This window comes from Glycine soja, chromosome 15 (assembly GCF_004193775.1).
Source record: "Glycine soja cultivar W05 chromosome 15, ASM419377v2, whole genome shotgun sequence".
NCBI classification, from domain to species: Eukaryota; Viridiplantae; Streptophyta; class Magnoliopsida; order Fabales; family Fabaceae; genus Glycine; species Glycine soja.
In genome coordinates, this window is record NC_041016.1 from 10,248,579 (window position 1) to 10,268,204 (window position 19,626).

General features: G+C 32.5%; 2 protein-coding genes across 2 annotated transcripts; both read left to right on the forward strand.

Annotated features, from left to right (window-relative positions):
• Positions 1 to 713: 713 nt before the first annotated feature.
• Positions 714 to 10,843, forward strand: LOC114387963 (30-kDa cleavage and polyadenylation specificity factor 30-like). Its single transcript, XM_028348267.1, has 7 exons — positions 714 to 1,266; positions 2,059 to 2,445; positions 5,005 to 5,167; positions 6,299 to 6,409; positions 8,171 to 8,239; positions 9,169 to 9,255; positions 9,633 to 10,843. Exons 1-7 carry the CDS (start codon positions 875 to 877, stop codon positions 10,497 to 10,499), a joined length of 2,076 nt encoding a protein of 691 aa, XP_028204068.1. The 5' UTR covers positions 714 to 874; the 3' UTR covers positions 10,500 to 10,843.
• Positions 10,721 to 12,818, forward strand: LOC114388170 (peroxidase 54-like). The gene is made up of 3 exons (XM_028348503.1): positions 10,721 to 10,739; positions 11,894 to 12,037; positions 12,403 to 12,818. The coding sequence occupies exons 1-3, from the start codon at positions 10,721 to 10,723 to the stop codon at positions 12,816 to 12,818; spliced, it is 579 nt and encodes a 192-aa protein (XP_028204304.1).
• Positions 12,819 to 19,626: the final 6,808 nt, after the last annotated feature.

The following is a 19,626-nucleotide window of genomic DNA, read 5'->3' on the forward strand; positions in this document are numbered from 1 at the left end:
TGCATCCTTTGTGGGAAGTTTTGACGGTTCAATTGATAATATGGCATTTTCTTCAATTAAAGTAAATAAAAATATTAAGAGGAGTACATATTTTTTTAATACACTCCATTATTAGTTACGATTTATTGAAACTATAAAATCAATAAAGACTTGTTAAACGAGAAGTGAAATAAAAAAAAATTGTGATTTTTAATAAATTTTAATCTATCTTAAAGAATGTGTTTAAAGAATATAATAGAGTGTGTTGCTTTCAAATAATAAAGGTTTTTGTTAAAAAAAAAAGTAGATTTGTTTAAGGTTACGCGATAGTTAAAATCAAACTTGTTAATTTGATGCCACATGTATGCGTTTTTTAAAAAATGTGTCTAACTTCCGCTGACATCTAATAAAATATTTAAAAATTAGGTAAAATCTTATATATGGTGGTTGCAAAATAAATTATTTATTATTGACTAAAATTTATTAAAAAAAATTGTGCAAAAATATATATTACAAACACTTATTACATTGTACCTAAGCTACAACACAATTTGTATATAACTGAGTTCTTGTTAATAAGGATTGCATTCTCTGAGCGTAAACATGTTTACGTAAAAAATAAATAAATTAGTCTCATGACTAAATGCCGTTTCTTCAACAGTGTAAAATCTAAAATGAGTGATTTGATCGAATACACTGGCTCACTGCGTGTGAAAATTAAAGTCTTATATTTAAACCTAAAAACCAATAGAAAAAGAAAAGCCCAAGTGCCTCCTACAAAACCACGAACAAGCGAGTCCTTCTGTTTGGTCTCTGCAATTTGCGTTTATTCTTCCCCTCCGAATGCACCATATTCATATTTCCCCTTCAAATCCCTAATCCGCTTCCAATCCCAATGGAGGATTCCGAGGGAGTCCTCAGCTTCGATTTCGAGGGCGGCCTCGACGCCGCTCCCTCCTCCGCCGCCGCCGCCGTTCCCTCCGGCCCCCTCGTCCAGCACGACTCCTCCGCGGCAGCTTCCGCCGTGTCCAACGGAGGCCACGCCGCCCCCGCCCCGTCCACGGCGGACCCCGCCGGCGGCAACGTCCCGGGGCGGCGGAGCTTCCGGCAGACGGTTTGCCGGCACTGGCTGCGCAGCCTGTGCATGAAGGGCGACGCGTGCGGGTTCCTGCACCAGTACGACAAGGCGAGGATGCCGGTGTGCCGCTTCTTCAGGCTCTACGGAGAGTGCCGAGAACAGGATTGCGTCTATAAACACACCAATGAAGACATCAAGGAGTGTAACATGTAAGTGTGTGTATATATATGTATATGTTTGTCCCTGTTTAGATTTTGATGATTGATTTTCAGTCTTTTCGTTTTTTTTTGGTTGAGTTCGTACTTACATGTTGCTTGATATATGTACACTGCTACACTTGTAACTTTTGATTAGATGAATCGAGTGATGTTTTGTTATAGGTTTGATGGAGTATTGAAAAGTAGTGATTGTGCAAAGAGATTAAACTTTGAACAGACATTTTTAATTCTAGTTTCTACTTTCATTATGCATTGCATTCTAGCTGCTGGACTGTTTGTTTGGGATGATGACTTAAGCTTGTTTTCTGAGCGGTGTGTTGACTGGCCCATAATAGTTGGAGAAGCATTGTGACTTGACTGACTTCATTCAGGGGTTGTGAGGGAAGGAAGGGTGAGATTCTGTGGAGTTGTGTTGGGTGTTTGTGATATTTGGACTTTGGGAAATGAATTTTTTCAAAGAAGTTTCTACCTTATTTGTTATTGATGTAGCATTACTAATTACTTCTTGGCATCGTTGTTATGTTCGAGTAATGAAGTTTTACATGGAAGGATTTATTGGTTTGTTGTGCTTGGATTATGTGGGCAGTCCTCTATTCTGCCTTTCGGTGTTGTCTGGGAGGATTTGCTATTCTTTGGTTGTTTCATTTGTGTTATTAACCCCCCTCTTTTATCAAAGAAATTTTTTTCATTCTGATTATTTTGTAGTGTCTGACTTTAACTTCTTTACTCAAGTTAAGATTGTCAAATTGTATGCTTATAATTTTAAAACTTTTGCATCTGCAGGTACAAGTTGGGATTTTGTCCTAATGGACCTGATTGTCGATATAGGCATGCAAAATCTCCTGGACCTCCACCTCCTGTTGAAGAGGTTCTTCAAAAGATCCAACATTTATTTTCCTACAATTATAACTCATCCAACAAATTTTTCCAACAAAGAGGTGCTAGTTATAATCAACAAGCTGAAAAACCCCAGCTTCCTCAAGGAACTAATTCTACAAACCAAGGGGTGACTGGAAAACCATTACCAGCAGAGTCGGGAAATGCCCAGCCACAGCAACAAGTTCAGCAGTCCCAGCAGCAGGTTAACCAGAGCCAAATGCAAAATGTTGCTAATGGCCAGCCTAATCAAGCAAATAGAACTGCAACCCCTTTACCTCAAGGAATATCTAGGTGTGTTCAGGGTCCTGTGTTTTTCAATTGAGCTATGTAAAATCTGTTGAGTATGCTTACAGTTACATAAATACTATAAGCGAGGTACATATTTATGTATCTTTTGTTTGGGACATTATACCATTATTTGCCTCATGTTGCTAGTTTCTTTCAGTATTACTGCTACTTGACAGTCAACACATGCATTTCATGCTGTAAAATGTTGGCTGGTTACACACATATGCTTTAGTTTATTTCTTTCATTTTCTATTTTCTTTTACCACTGACTGACTTTGAACAATTTAAACTTAATTGGATGAATTTTACAAACTACTCATTCTATTTTCTAGTTCATCTTAGAAATATGATAACCAAACAGGCTAAGCATCAAGTTCTTCACTGCTGAATGTTAAAACTTTGCAGGCTACTAATTTTAATTACCTTTAAAAAAATTGATGGGCCGTTGACCCATCTATATATAACAAGAGAAAACATAAAGATGGGCCTAATAGTAGTGAAGGCTTGTGGTGTAAGAAAGTGAGGGTTGCATTTGAGACTTTTGGGGTTGTGAAGGTGGCCTTGGCTTGGAAGAGTGTGCCCTAGTATTCCTATTTTTCTCTTTGGTTCTATGTTGAAAAGAAGAGAAAGCAAGAGACATGACTGAAACTAAATCCGTGCATGTGGTGAGAGGGCTGAAGGGGACAAATAAGTTGGGATTAAAGGTGAGTTAGAAGTGTTTCCAACGGAGGTGGATTCTCTTGCGGGTTAGGTGACCCAATAAATATATCTGGTGGGGTATAGGCAATGTTGTCAAACTCGAGATTAGAAGGGAGGGGGGGTGTAAAAAGGTCACTACTCTGGGATTGTAACTCATCGTAAGATCCTCTCTAAAATGAAAAATTATATTTATGCACATATATACACATAAAAAGTAACAAATAAAATAACTCAACTCATAATATAAATCATAAAGATTAAGAACACAACATAGGAAATAGGCTAAAATAGAAGAAGAGCCAATAGGACAACACACACCAAACACCTGCCACACACCAGCCAACACCCAACGCGCACTAAAGTCCAAATAGCTCCAAGCACCTCAATGCGCAACAAATTAAAGGCCAAGTCTGTTGGTGTGAGCATGGATGACAACTAATGATGGCATCGACGACGACTGATGGCGATGGTAGTGTCGAGGGCAAACAATAGAGAGGAAGGGAGAGGCTGAAGAGGAAAGCACAAGTGTCTGTTTTGTGATTTCTTTGAACCCGATATGTATTTTTTTCTTTTTTGAACTAGGTCTACACACTGTTATTAAATAGAGGCCATGACGCCACCAGGAAGGAATGGCGTGGTGGATTTTTTTGCCAACCGCCATAGGCTATTTGTGAAGGGAGGCCTGCCATGGCGATGCCATAAGGCTCAATGGCAAGTTGATATGGCGAAATTTCGGCTTTTCACCATTGATAACACTGGGTCTAGATTGGCTAGACAAGAGAGAAGCTCGCTTTGCCAGACTCAAAGCTGATCGACAATCAAACAATTTTTTGCGGAAGCTTGCAATCCACAAACGATCTGCACAAGTAACGATCCCTTGTGTGAGTTAGCACGACAACCCACCAAAACTCGTAGTATTGAATGAGTTAGTGAGTTTACTCGTGATTTTGACAACATTGGGTATAGGTGACCGAAACAATAGAAGGAGGAAGGAAGGCAGCAATATACTCAGACTCCAAGGTGCAACTGAGAAAAGGAATAGACTTAAGTAAGGTAACATTCGTTGAGACTAGGTGATGACCAAGTGAAGGAGAATAACATTTATAACCCTTTTGAGACTAAGTAACCAAGGAAGACATACTTGTGAGAACGAATAGAAAGTTTATCAGGACTAGGACTAAGATTATGGACAAAACATGTTGACCCAAAGACACAAGGAGGTAAAGGGATTGGATAGGGAACCAAACAGGTTTGGGTTTGGGCTTAATATACACTATTTTGCCTATTTTACTAGTCAATGTGGGAACTCAAACATCTCTGCTCATGTCAAGAACTGGACATCAAAAGTCAGACTGATTTCAGCAAAGTTTTGGATAGGTTGCTTTTTCTACCGTTGATTTTGTGTTTGCAGAGAAGTTTTCTGTTGTAAGGAGCTGAACTTCATTCATTTTAGTTCAATACTGTCCAGATTTTTAGTCGTGACACCTTGAAGGTGAGAAGGAAGTTTTTTAATATATAAAAAGGTTTGACATGTTGAAAGGAAAATTTGTCAGAGCTCTCTGTTTTTTTACTTGTTTATTGAGTCGTGTCTATTACTGACATAAATATTTTTGGTGTTGGTTCTCTGTTTTTAGAGTGTAAACTAGCATTACCTGCTGCATGATTTTAATCAAGTGCCCATTACTAAACATGAGATTAATACAAATGTACTGGTCCAGAAGTTAAAAGATGGAGAAGTTTCCATGAGGTGTTTGGGTTCAAATTTTGAGTATTTAAACAAACCTATAAAGTATTGCTTCAGTTGAATCTCTATTTTCTCACCTGTATGAATTGCTCTAATATACTTCTCCACCAAAACATTAGGTATTTTATTGTTAAAAGTTGCAATCGTGAAAATTTGGAGTTATCTGTACAACAAGGAGTTTGGGCAACTCAAAGGAGCAATGAATCCAAACTAAATGAAGCATTTGACTCTGTGGAAAATGTGATATTAGTTTTCTCAGTCAACCGTACTAGACATTTCCAGGTATGTTTTGTATCAAGCCCCCCACTTGGCTAGGTTCTAAATTTTATGGATTTAGGCCAAGATCTCTTCACTATCCAATTGACTGTGGAAATGAAAATATTCAGCTTTACAGACTTACTACTGGCTCAATTCTTGGCTAAGAAATCCCTTGTCAATGTTAGTAACTAAAAAATAATCTTGAGAAGATTTCCTATTTAATATGGTGATTGAACCATGCTACCTGTCTGGCACTCATGTTTTAAATCTTCAATCCAGCCTCTTAATGTAAGTTACATCCATGAAAGTGTTGTTGGTACTGCTTTTAATGATTAGAAGCCTAAAAAATTTGATGTCAATCACAGGTAGTTTAATGTTGCATATTGTGCACTGTTTTTGGCCTTTTTATCTCTAAATTTTCAATGGCACATCAAGTTCTCTGCTGCTATCAATGCAATATACAAAAAGTATTGCCTTTTTGATTTGGAGACTTCTAGAAGTAGATCAATGATTGATTTTAGAAGCTGCTATGACCTATAATACTTTCTATATAAATCATGAGTATTTTGTTTAGCTTACAAACCAACAATAAAAATCACAGCTCTTCCTCTATCTAACAATTTTTTGTTTGTAGGTTTCTTTTGACATTTAATCAACCCCAATGTTCGTGTAGATGGTTTTTCTTATTTATCTATGCATTTGTTTATTTTTTAATGGAAACTTCTCATAACAGTCCTGTATAAGAATGCAAAGTAACTTGCTAACGTTGTCTTTAAATACCTGGGATAAGTTCATCGTACTGGATTAGTGGGAGAAACGGAGAGATAATTGATGCTTCTTCTTTGATTTTGTTGTGATGTTTAAATTTGATATTTTAGGCATGAAGAAATGCATTAACCCAACTAATTTTGTATTGTTGATTGATTTTTAATTGGTCTTCTGCTGACAATTTAATTCCACAAGAGGTATAGTCATATAATTTTCAAATCTGCATTATGTTTACCCTTTAGGTTACTTGAATTCATTAACATAATCAAATGCTGCCTGTCTGAACTTAACATTTTTTATTTATTATAAAATGAAAAAGAACCCTTAGATGGCTTTGCTGTGGTTGTGGCCAAGATCCTGAACTTGAAGGTATCTATGTTTTGGCAGGGTTGTGCAAAGATGACATCCAGAATTGGTGGTTCTGTTGCTGGGGGGAATTGGAAATATGCTCATGGAACTGCACATTATGGACGAAATTTCTCTGTTAAATGGTTGAAGGTATGAAATCTCTCCCAACAACTTCCATGAGTTTATTTATCTGACGGATAGTAATAGTGTCATAGGAGAAACCAAACACCCTGGAAGCAGACTTAAATAGGACCATAGCTAAAGGAAAACTAAAATTACAAACGTTGGAGAAATTTATTACCTTTTTGTGTTTTTAGTTACAATACAGTTTATAATATTTGGGACAGTCCCTTTGTCCTTTATGGTGAGCAGTTGCCCGTATAATTTGAGGAGAATCCTGATGACTCTTTTTAAAGTTAAGGGTGCAAGATGTTAGATTGTGTGGAGCAATGCCATCTATGTTGGAATGGAATTCGAGAGCTTACTTGAATCTGAATATTTTTATTGATGCAAGATGAATGATTTGAATACACACACACATGAGAATGGGATCAATAACAGAATCAATTCCTAATTGGATTTGAATCAACAAATTAAGGAAACTAGAAAGTAGGAACCTAGCAAAGAATAAATGAATATTTCATATTTACACTATTTGAATTTTGAATAATCCCTAAACTTATAGGGATTGGAGTCAACTAAGGAAAATAGGAAAAGATTAAAACATTATTACTCTTAGAATTTGTGCTTAGGGCCTAACTCAACCCCAAAAGTTAACTTAAGAGGTGTTGCCCCCCACTTATTTACACTATTTTGGGCATATCATTAGTTGATGTGGGATTTCCAATACACCCCTTCAGACTAATGATTGAACATTTTGAGTATGAAGTTTGCAAGACTTGACTAATACGAGTGGTCTGATAATGACCCAATAATGGGTGACTTGATAGGCCCAACAATAATTATTAGAATATGCTTTGATACCATCTTAGAATTTGAGCTTTTAGAATGTAACTCAGCCCCATAAAGTTGGCTTGTAAGGTGAGGATTGCCTAAGCTTTATAAGCACTTTGTGAGTTCCGTCAAAATTCCTTTACTTTTTCCTTTTTTATTTAACTGTTTATCCAATGAAAAGAAAACTATTGTTTTGTACATACTTTCGTAGAGAATAATTTTGTAACATATAGCATCACTCTTAGTTTAAACATTGATTTCAAAATAATTTTCTAAAGATGCTCACTGCTGTCACATCCTTGAAGAAGCTTTTCAATTGAGAAGCTGCTTCAATTATCTGTCTTCTAGCACCCATTGTTTTCATACTCTATCCAGATGCTGCAATTTAATTGTCCTAAGAGCTTTCAGATTTCTCCTCTTCCATTCCTCTTTCAAATGTTCAAACCTCCCATCAAATCAAGCATCCCATACCTAACCATTCTCTCGCTACAAATTGATCATCCATTGCCTTCCTTTATCAGTGAATATTATTGGACATCATTAATGGTTGTCCATTAGTTAGTTGGTTTGAGATTTTAGGATTGCTCAGTAGTTGAGAAGTAAGGTTCAACCTTTCTCCCAAAGTGAAGAAAAAGAAGTTTGGTGGGGTTATTCTGGTGGAAGTCAATTTTCTTATTTATTTTTCTTGGGTTGCTAAAGAGAAGGGAGAAAGAAGAAATCTTTCTCAAAATTTCAAATAACTCACTACACCTAAGCAGCCGTGAGCTGTCTAATTAACCAATAATATAATTTTCTTTTTCATTGTTTACTAGAGTTTCCTTTGTTAATGGTTTTGTGTCTTAGCTTCAGCTACTGGTAGAAATTTGTATACATGAACTAGCATTTGAAACTGCATAATGATATAAGGAAATCTTCTGTACATTAAATAATCTGTCTAATAACATTTCTTATTTGCAGTTATGTGAACTGTCATTCCACAAAACTCGCCATTTAAGGAATCCATACAATGAGAACTTACCAGTGAAGGTATTAAAGCTCGTTGATAGTTGTTTTCCTGCTTTACTCTTGACTTGGTACTCAACTCTTTTTCGAGTGGTTTTTATATAAAAGAAATTGTGTTTTGAAATCACTTCTTTCTTGAATATGTCATGGATTGAATCCATCTGGCTGTTGATGTGATCCTTTGTGAAAATGTTAGTTGGTCCACCTCTCCCTTAGCTATACTTTGAATTTTACCTTGTTTTCTTGTTTAAAATTTTTTATTTGCTACCTTGGTTCTTTTTAGTAGCCATTCTGCATCAACACTTATTAGGGAATCCTAGATCTACCAAACAGTTTTGTAAGGGAACTAGAGCAGGCTACCATGAGAGAGAAAATTTTCTTTCTAATATAAATAGGTGCAGTCTTATGTCACTTTTGACCATTGTAGGATATCATTATTAACTGCTTGGCATTTAACAAATGAGGGTTGATTTATATCTGGCCACAGCTGTCAGTCAGCAACATCATTCACCTTCCTAATGATGAGACACAATGTCTATTTCTTGCTACACTGGATGTATGCTGATTGTGGAAACTAAAATTAGGTATTAATCTTTAGGTTAAATTTTTATGGTGCTGTATTACAGAAAAGTGGTAATGATATATAACAAGACCAAGAAAAACCATTTTTTACAGGTCTTATGGCTGCTCAAGGCTATTTGAAGTTTTATTTTTGTGTAGATGTTGCATGTTCTGTATTGTGAAAATGGGATGTATTTTTAAATCATTGAGCCGTGTGTGCCCACATATTTTATCGCTATACATGTATTGGTTGTTTTTCTTGTTCTTTGTTATGTTTATTCACCAAATTGCACCTCTGATTCACTTTATGAGCTTTCACCTAACAGCTTAAGTTTGTTGGAGAGTTTGTTCGTGACAAGTACTAAATATTGTGCTTGTGCATGCAATTGCAGATAAGTAGAGATTGTCAGGAGCTGGAGCCCTCTATTGGAGAGCAGCTGGCATCCTTGCTTTATCTTGAGCCAGATAGTGAACTTATGGTATATTCTCCTTTGAGTCATCATCTTGCTTTGTGAATAAAAACTGATAAGCAATAATCATGATGTACAAATGGGAAAAAACCAAATTGTTCTGTTATGTTACTGTGAGAAATTGAGTGACTCTGGAATCTGGATTGATATGGTAATTGTTTTACTTGATATAAAATGGAACTTTCTTGCTAAGAAATTTTATACATGATTATTGGTTGGTCTCAACAAACTTATGTAGTTGAAAGTCCCTGAAAAGACACAGATATCATCATTAAGCTTGGTTCTAAGATGTTACAATAGTCACATGTTGTCTGAGCTGTCAACCTTCAGTATTGAACTGAGATGTTTTAAGAATTGGATTAATCCCAGCTCTCTTGTTTTTACAGGCTATCTCGGTTGCAGCCGAATCTAAACGGGAAGAAGAGAAAGCCAAGGGAGTGAATCCAGATAATGGAGGAGAAAATCCAGATATTGTACCATTTGAAGACAATGAAGAAGAGGAAGAAGAAGAGAGTGATGAAGAGGAGGAGAGCTTCAGTCATGGTGTAGGGCCAGCTGGCCAAGGCAGAGGTAGGGGAAGAGGTATGATGTGGCCGCCTCATATGCCTCTTGGGCGTGGAGCCCGACCCATGCCTGGAATGCAGGGCTTTAACCCTGTAATGATGGGTGATGGGTTATCGTATGGGCCTGTTGGTCCTGTTGGACCTGATGGCTTTGGTATGCCAGATCTTTTCGGTGTGGGACCCCGTGGTTTTGCTCCATATGGTCCTAGGTTCTCTGGTGATTTTGGAGGTCCCCCAGCAGCCATGATGTTTCGTGGGCGACCATCTCAACCTGGGATGTTTCCAAGTGGTGGGTTTGGGATGATGATGAATCCTGGACGTGGTCCTTTCATGGGTGGGATGGGGGTTGGAGGTGCAAATCCACCAAGAGGTGGTAGGCCAGTTAATATGCCTCCAATGTTTCCACCACCTCCACCGCTACCACAGAACGCAAACCGTGCTGCCAAAAGAGATCAAAGAACTGCTGATCGGAATGATAGGTTTGGTTCAGGATCCGAGCAGGGTAAGAGTCAAGACATGCTCAGTCAAAGTGGCGGACCTGATGATGACGCACAGTATCAACAAGGATACAAAGGGAACCAAGATGATCATCCTGCTGTGAACAACTTCAGGAATGATGATAGTGAAAGTGAGGACGAGGCACCTAGGAGGTCAAGACATGGAGAGGGGAAAAAGAAACACAAACTATAATCATTAGCTAGTTAATGCTTTCACCAAGCACGACATATTGATGATCAACTAACCTGGATGCCAGTTTCCAATGCTTTTTATTTTTGACAGATTTCTTTGTATGAGTTCTTTTCTCCCCCCCTCTCAAGAGACCCGGGGGCTGGGTTGCTTCAGAAAAGATTTAAAACTCTGTTCATCGATCATATAATTGTTACATATTGTTCATTGGACATTTAATGTTAATGTATCAGGATCAAAACGGTAATTTAGTATGCTCGGTAAATGTACACCTATGTATTTGTAAAGGGATCGTAACATTTGAGTTCTGAATGAAAAAGGTGGGATGATTCATACCTTGCAAGTTACAAAGCACGAAGTTTATGGCACCGGGTCACTGGTTAAGATTCAATGTGTCTGGATAAAGCAGTTGTCAACTGTTTTACCTCTTTAATTAAACCTAAATTTGATCGAGTCTTTAAATATCCTAACAGGGCTTTGTGGAAATTTCTCTAAAATCATACGAGAAGAATTTGAGATAAAAAAGAAAACCAATATGTCAACACAAGATATGCATGTGCTTGACCAACAAATCCTTTGTATGGTATTGAATTTGGTCTCTCTAAGTGAAGTCTGAGTTTTGATTCTTATACATAAAAAATTATAATTAGGAGAAATGATTCCTTAATGATTGTCATTAATAATAATAATAATAATAATAAATAAATAAATAAATGTAAATAAATAACGTGTGCTTGTGAATTAAAAAATGTAACTAGAAAAAAAAGGTTTAATATAATAGTTCAAAAACTTGGCTCAAAATAACTTAAAACAAAAAATTTCTCCTTGACGATGATAATAAATAAATAATCAAACAGTATTTATGTTCCTGTATCTCTCAAATAAATATGCATCCCCTCATCGCCTATTCTCCTGTACCACTACACAAACAAACAATGTATTTGAGTGAGTTCAAAACATTAAAAAATAAGAATAATAATATACTCGAGTAAGTTATCAATCTCTCGGGCAAAGGAAATTGTGGGCTCTTGTGTATGTTTGAAATTTTGGTGAATGAAATCTTTAAAACTAAGTTGTTCGTTGGCAATGCACCCACCTACCTGTCTTCTCCTATTCCTCGTTTTATCTACTATTTTCATTACAAGTAGATTGGATCAAATCAATTTAATTAGTATTTCTTTTACATGTACAATCGGAATCTAATGTGAAGCAAACTAGTGAACTTATTGGTTAAGTTCTTACACGTACAAGAGGTGGTATCCCCAAAACATAAATTGTACTTTTCTTCCAGGCATATAACTTTAAATTTATGTTAGCTAAAATTATCCCCCATTAATATTTTGTTTGTTTTATAAGATATCCACTTAAAGTAGTTCAATTTATCTATTAATTTACAGTTCCATTAGGAAGAAGGGATAGCTTAACAGCAAACCGAACTCTTGCAAATCAAAATCTTCCAGCACCCTTCTTCACATTGGATAAACTCAAAGCTGCCTTTGCTGTTCAAGGTCTCAACACCCTTGATTTAGTTACACTCTCAGGTATACATATATAGTCAAATTCATATTTACTAATATAGGCATATATAGATAAATTTCACCATAAAAATTTATAATAAATGAAATAAGAAGATAAAATGAATTAATTAAGCTTCTCATATAAACTAATTTAAGGTGCATCAATGGATTTCATCTTATGAATTAATTTAAGAAGAGGTAAAATAAATTGAACTTCTCGCATCAACTTATGTACTTAAATTTTATATATAGAAGCTCTTTGCATTCGACTTCTACAAAAATCAAGGCGCATCGATCAATGTAGAGGTTTATCTGATCTAAAGAGAAAAATGTACAATTACACAACATGTAGTAAGCCTAATTTCAAACTATGTTTGACATATATACAGGTGGTCATACGTTTGGAAGAGCTCGTTGCAGTACATTCATTAACCGATTATACAACTTCAACAACACTGGAAACCCTGGTCCAACTCTGAACACAACTTACTTAGAACTATTGCGTGCGAGATGCCCCCAGAATGCAACTGAGAATAACCTCACCAGTTTGGACCTGACCACACCTGATCAATTTGACAACAGATACTACTCCAATCTTCAGCAGCTAAATGGCTTGCTTCAGAGTGACCAAGAACTTTTCTCCACTCCTGGTGCTGATACTATTCCCATTGTCAACAGCTTCATCAGTAACCAGAATACTTTCTTTGCCAACTTTAGAGTTTCAATGATAAAAATGGGTAATATTGGAGTTCTGACTGGGGATGAAGGAGAAATTCGCTCGCAATGTAATTTTGTGAATTACTGATGCTAATATGTGAAAGGAGTTATTATAGTACTACATCTTGTTCCATTTTGTTTCCTTTTATGGTGGGTTTTTTGCTTATGGCGTTAGCGTCTGGTGTTTCTTGTTGATGTGGGCCAGCCTTTTTTTCATTTCTTCTACTACCTGTGTTGACTCTTTGTGTTGGTGCTGAACTTTTGCATTCATTCTTTGTTCTTTGGTTTATCGGCATTTACTTTCTTTCTGCTCCTCCAATTTTACTTTCTGCACTTTTTTAAGCTTCCAAAACACTTAATTCAAGAAAGACATTTCCAGAATGTAAAAATTTATATTCTGGAAAGACATTTTCGAAATGTAATTTTACATTTCAGATTAAGTGTAAGGAAGTGTTGGAAGTATTCCCTAGTTTACTGGCATGTCTATCTTTTATATCATGAAATCACTATTAAAGTTTCCACTTTTGACAGTGTATGAGCGAAAATTATAATATATAACACTTAAATGGAGTATCAAAATAGTATACATATTTTCTATTATTAAATAAATCATATATATCATAAAACCAAACTATCAACTTATTTTAAAATGTAGGAACCCAAAGATTATGTTAAATTTGGAGGATCAAAAGTGTAATTAAGTCATTTTTTAATTATACTAATAATTAAATGAACACATTTCTGACAAACGTGTTTTGAATGTAATCTAAAACTTTTCAAATTTTCAAAAAATATTAGTTGAAAATAATGAACAAAACATGTTTGAGAGACGACTTAGAGGTTAGCAAACTTCCTCTTGTGTATAAGTTGGCACCACGATGGATGAAGGGGGAAGAAGATTCTCACCATTTTTTTAAAAAAAATGGATGAAATCTCAGCTCTTGTTTAATTTTAATATATAAAATATTGGAAAAATATGTATGAATTGTAAGATATTTAATCTGGACACTCCACTTTATTTATTTTTTCTTAAAGTGGAAAGGATCCGTGATGGAAGAAAGTAAAACGAATTTTAAAAATCAGAACTCAAACAAGACTTTGGCTTAATTTGTAAGTCCTTTAGCATATAGTATATGTTGCAGCTGAATTGCATGTCTATTTAAAAACAAGTAGAATACATGAGGGATCTATAATTTTAAAAATGAGAGACAGAGAGAGAGAGCAATCAGAGAGATCAGAGGGATAATACCCAAGAAAAAAGAAAGAAAGAAAAGTATTCAACATTAGTTAACATTGAATGGGTTATATTAATTAACTTGAATTTAAATTCTGTTAGAAGTAACAATGACTTATAGTACAAACTGATTAGGGTAGTAGCATTAAATTGAGAGTAATCAACTAAAGCTTATAGTGGTAGTAACAAAAAAGTTTAATGCATGTATACATTCTCATTCTAAGAGGATTTTATATTAACATACGAAATAATTTTTTATCATATTATTATTTATTATGATAATTTTTTTATTAATTAAAATTTAAATAATAAATAACTATAGTAGCATAAAAAACTATTATAATATTATAAAATATCAATATAAAACATGCACGGTCAACTCCAAGTAATTAAGTTCTAAACCAAATCCTTGCTTCGTGCTAAGTGCTACGTGTTAGATCAAAGCTGCCCGTATGCTAAATAAAAGGGCTTAGTTAAAGAAAGCCTCATAAATAATAATGTTAAAGAATTAAAATTAAAATATATAGCTTGGATCGTTTCTCTTGTCGTTTCACTAATTTCCTATTGTAATATTAATTGTTTCCCATTTTTTTAACATGTCATAAGGAAATCTGTATAATAAACGTGGGGTGCAACAATCTTAATATGTTGTTATTAGCGCAGTGTTCCACACATATTACAGAATTTTACGTGTAATCTACTAGCAGTATTGGATTAATACTACTTTTAGTACTTTCTACTCTATCTTACACGGATCTTGTCTTAGATCATCGTGCTTCCCATCGCGCTAACCAGAGAATCTGTACATATAAATCCCAGACATAGACAAATATGGCTTGAAATTCTATACAGAAATGCAATATATAATAAATGGTTAATCTTGTTTTTTTCCCTCATTTTTTTCGAGTTTTTACTTTTAATTCCTAAACAAAAAATTAATGAATATTCCTAATCCCTGAAATTTATGCTCGTTAACATTTTTTGTCTATCCCGTTAAGTGTTGTCATTAATGAAAGACGTGACTGTAACTATGAGTGTTACGTGTTAATTTTTTGTCACGGTTTATTTTGTGGCAGTTTAACCACTAGAAAATTTTAGTGGACAAGTTTGAAAAACATTTAACATTTTTTTTGTCATTAAAAATTGTCAAAAATTACTTCACCAGAAATTTAACAAGAAATAGACCATTAAAATAGGTGAGCGAGTCACCTGACCCGTTCAAATTAATAAAAAAATGCAACAAAAAAAAAAACGATTTACATCGGGTCAATAAAAAAATGCTTAATATAACATCGATCATTTTCTTCTTTTTTTTCTTAAAAAAGTAAGAAAAAACCTAAATTATTTGCCATGTTCTTTTTTGTTCCAAATATAAACTTGTTATTATTAATCAATGTTTATGTATATTGTTAAAACTTCAACTTAAGTATTACAACATATTTTATTTGAACGTTTATATGTACTCTAGATGCTAATTAGAACCTATAGACTACGTTATGTTTTTAACTTTTAGTATTATAAGGTTATAATATGATGTTTTATAAATATTATTTTATATATTATTTGATTGTTATCGGTATTTTATTAAAACCAATTTGATACTGGTTGAATCATTGAATTTTAAATTATTGTTTTGACTGGTTTAATGATAAGTGTAATTTCGAAAACATTTGTAGTTTTTTACTAATAAAAAATTTAGTGTCAAGAAGTACGGTACTTATTTCATTTATAATTAATTTGCATGATGTTATATTATTCAACATTTACTATTTGTTTAAAATTCATTAAACTTTATTGTTAATTTTGTATGGCGTTATCAAATTTAAATAGTGAAATTTTTTCTCATATTTTAATAATTATTTTAATGAACATTTTATTTAAAATTGAACCTTCCATATCTTATGTGGATTAGTCTAATCCAACGTCAATAAGACGTTAATTACATTCTCAGTAAAATTTTAGAAACAAGATTGAAGTTGTCTCATATATATATATATATTATGTAACTACTTATCGACAACTCCCTTTTTTTATTATTAATCCATACTCTCATTTTTTTATACAAAAAAAAACATAAAACAAACATTTACTTAAAAATGTTAAAAGTTGTTAAAGAGATGTAGTGAAAAAAACCAATCCAAATACAACCGACAATTAGTTTTTTAAATATAGAAGTTTCCTATTTATAATTAATGTGTCAACTATTTTTTTTTTTAATGGAAAGAAGCAGCCAAAGCCGCCATGTATCAACTTATAATTTAGAGTTGTTTTCTCTTGTCCTTTCGATACCTCATCTGTTGTTTACCACAACATATAATAGTTAGACTTTTATAATTATATGGTCACTAGGATATACATATAGTCACTACCGGAAAATAGTGCTACTATCATGGTTATTTTAAGTGATTTTTGATCGTCAGTTGTATCTAACGTTATAAAATCTATTTTCATTTTTATGATAATTCTAAAAAACTGTATTAGAAAGTTATCCTTTTAATATTTAAAATGATATTCTTTTAAGACGATTTTATTTTAAAAATCGTTTTAAAATGTGTTTTCTTTTTATTTTAAGATAGTTTTTTAAAAAATTGCATCTTAAAAAATTGACTTTTTAAGATGATTTTTGGAAAATCATATTTGAATTCTCGTTTTTTAAAAAAAATAAAAAAATTTAAAGATTCTAAAATGATTTTTCAAATAACTATCTTAAAATCTACACTTTCTAAGACGATTTTTCAAATGAAAATCTTAAAATGTCTTTTTAAAAAAAAGTTAAAAAAGTTAAAAATATTATTTTTGTTATAGATATAATAAAAGTAATATTATTAAAAAATATATAGATATAATAAAATATCAAAAATATTATTTTCTTTATATTTTTAAACAATAAATAAAATAAAAAAAGATTATTATAAGAAAAAATTAATAAAACAAATAAAAGCATGATCAGGTGAAGTAAAAAGAGAAAAAAAATGAATTAACTTCCCTCTTCCATTTTGTTTTTTCAGCTCATTATGTTATTTCCAAAATTGCATTCATGTTTTTATAAATAAAAATATTTCTTCTCATGTTTAAGATAGTGATAAATACAATATTTATTTATTGGAAAGGTTATTAAATTAAAAAATTTTCCATTAATAAAATAATCTTATAAAAAATATAAATATATTTTCTTTTAATTATAAATAAATTGTTTTCATATTTACTTTACTTTATTTTTACGTATGTCCTGAAGGAAGTAAATTTAAATCATGGCAACTTCTATCTAAAAGAAAAACTCAAATAAGGGAAAGTTTAAAAAGTAGAATAAATAGTTAGACAGAAGATGTTCCACTAAGTAAACAGTTAGACAAAAGATAAGAAGCATATGCTTGTTCTATTAGAAATCCAGCTAAACCAATAAGATGCAAATTAGCCGATTGATCAGTCTAATGCTGATAACTACTACAGGACCCCACCTGAGTTAAGAAATAATTAAGTTGCAAAACATTCTAATGCTGACTTCAACATTCACTAATAAGCATAAAAAATTATTAATTTCTTTTAATTATAAAATTGTCACATTGTCGTTAGGAGGATTTCTGGTAAAAAATGAATTTTTTAATAATGAATAAAGCAATTATGCTATTATTAATTATTATTGGAGAGGGGGAGGGCTCTAATCCAAATCAACACAGACATTATAATAAAGTATAAAAACCTTAAATGTGTTACCGATTTATGAATATAGTGAAGATATCTTTGCTTTACATATGGTATCAAGCAGAACAGCTAGCTCTATTTTTTTGGCATATTCTCTCGTGCACTAGAGAATATACATGGTTGCGTACGTTGGCATATATAACAAATTTGTCGTGGACAAACGACTGAATAGTCATTTCAGTATGTATTAAACGACTGATTAATTTATATTTGTATGTTTTTATCATAAAAATAAGTTAAAAATAAAATTTAGTATATTTTTTTTATCTAATGCATAAGTTATCTAAAATTGTTTCAATTCAGAATTAGTTTTAGACTAATAATTAATTATGAACTATTCTTCCATGTGAAATTAAGCATCTCAAAAATAATCTAAAATCAATTTTCTAACCTAAAATCAATTACTTAGATATATTCTAATTTACTATTAACGTTTACTTTTATTACACTTGTAACTTTTAAAGAAATATTTTTTTTAATAATTTAATAAAATATTATTTAGATTAAAATATGCCCGGTAATATATTAAAAAAATTTATTTTATCAATTGAAGAAAATTAATTTCTAAAGAAATTGAATAGTTGATTTTGTATGGAAAGGATTTTTTTTAAAACATATTCCATATTATTAATAATGTGTTTTTTTTGTCTAAAATCTTAAGTACTTTTTAGCCGAACTTCGCTATCAATAGGGGTGGCAAAGGGACAAGTTAGGCCTCTTCTTAAAATGAATCCAACTAAATTTAGTCCATTTCTATAAATTAAGAGTAAATTCGGTTGGATTAAAAAGTTTTCCTTTTAAAATAAATAAATAAAAATTTGTGTTTACTGTAACCCATTATTATTTTTGTAGTTTCTTTTAAAAATAAGTTAAAGTTTAATGTTTCTGATATTTGCTTTTAAAGTCAATTGTGGATGCATTTGATATTTTAAGCGTTGAATGTTTTGATAGATTAATCAATATATAATTGTTATAATTATGTTTTTATAATTAAATTCATGTTTTTTCTTTCTAATTTTGTTTATTTTTTTGGTCAACTCATGGATCATTCTTTTAAGTTTTTTTTTCTTAAAAAGTTTCGACAAGCTAACCTAATTTAACCCGCAATTCACCTATATAGGATTATTGAGTTGGGAAAATCCTAATTTATTATCAAAATGAGTTTAATCTAACTTAACAAAATATTTTGACAAGTTAAAAAATGTTGAATTAGTCTATTTAACTACCATATCAGCATGTGGTAGGAGCATTACAATATTGAATATTACATGACTATTTCTTCAATTCATATATCAAAAAAGAAGTCTCAGTTGTCCAAGTTATCTGTATGAAGCAAGCAACTTACCACGTGATGTCCTTTTCTGCAGACAAAAGTCAGCTCTTGTACGAACTGCCTAGAGTTAATATCCATATCTCTACGATGAGAAAGTTAAATTGTATTCATCGGCTACATTTATAGAGCATATGCTCTAAATATTGTTTTGATTTTTAAAAAATCACCAATTTTATTTAAATTTAGTAAAAAAATTAAAGAAAAAACAAAGAAATAATATTTGTCAATTAGGTATTCATACTTTTCTCTTGGTTCATGACTTGCAAATGTTTTATTTAGTTATAAAATATATCATGGTTACTACTTAATTTAAATAATCATTCTATTAAACAAAATATTTTTTTTTGGGTGCAAATAGCATTTATCCTTTTTTAAAGATAATTTTGCTCAAATCAAATACTTACATGTCAATTGATTTACCCATTGGATGGTAAACAGAACAATAATTTTGATGGCCACTTGCATAGAATATATAAAACTTGCTAAACCCAATCTACCTTCCAAATTTGACTCTTCAACGTTCACGTTCTTTGATAAAATGAGTTAACTTTGAGATATATTAATTTTAAGTAAAAAGTAAAGATCGACAAGCTTATTTTTTATTTCATACCACATGTTTTACTTTAT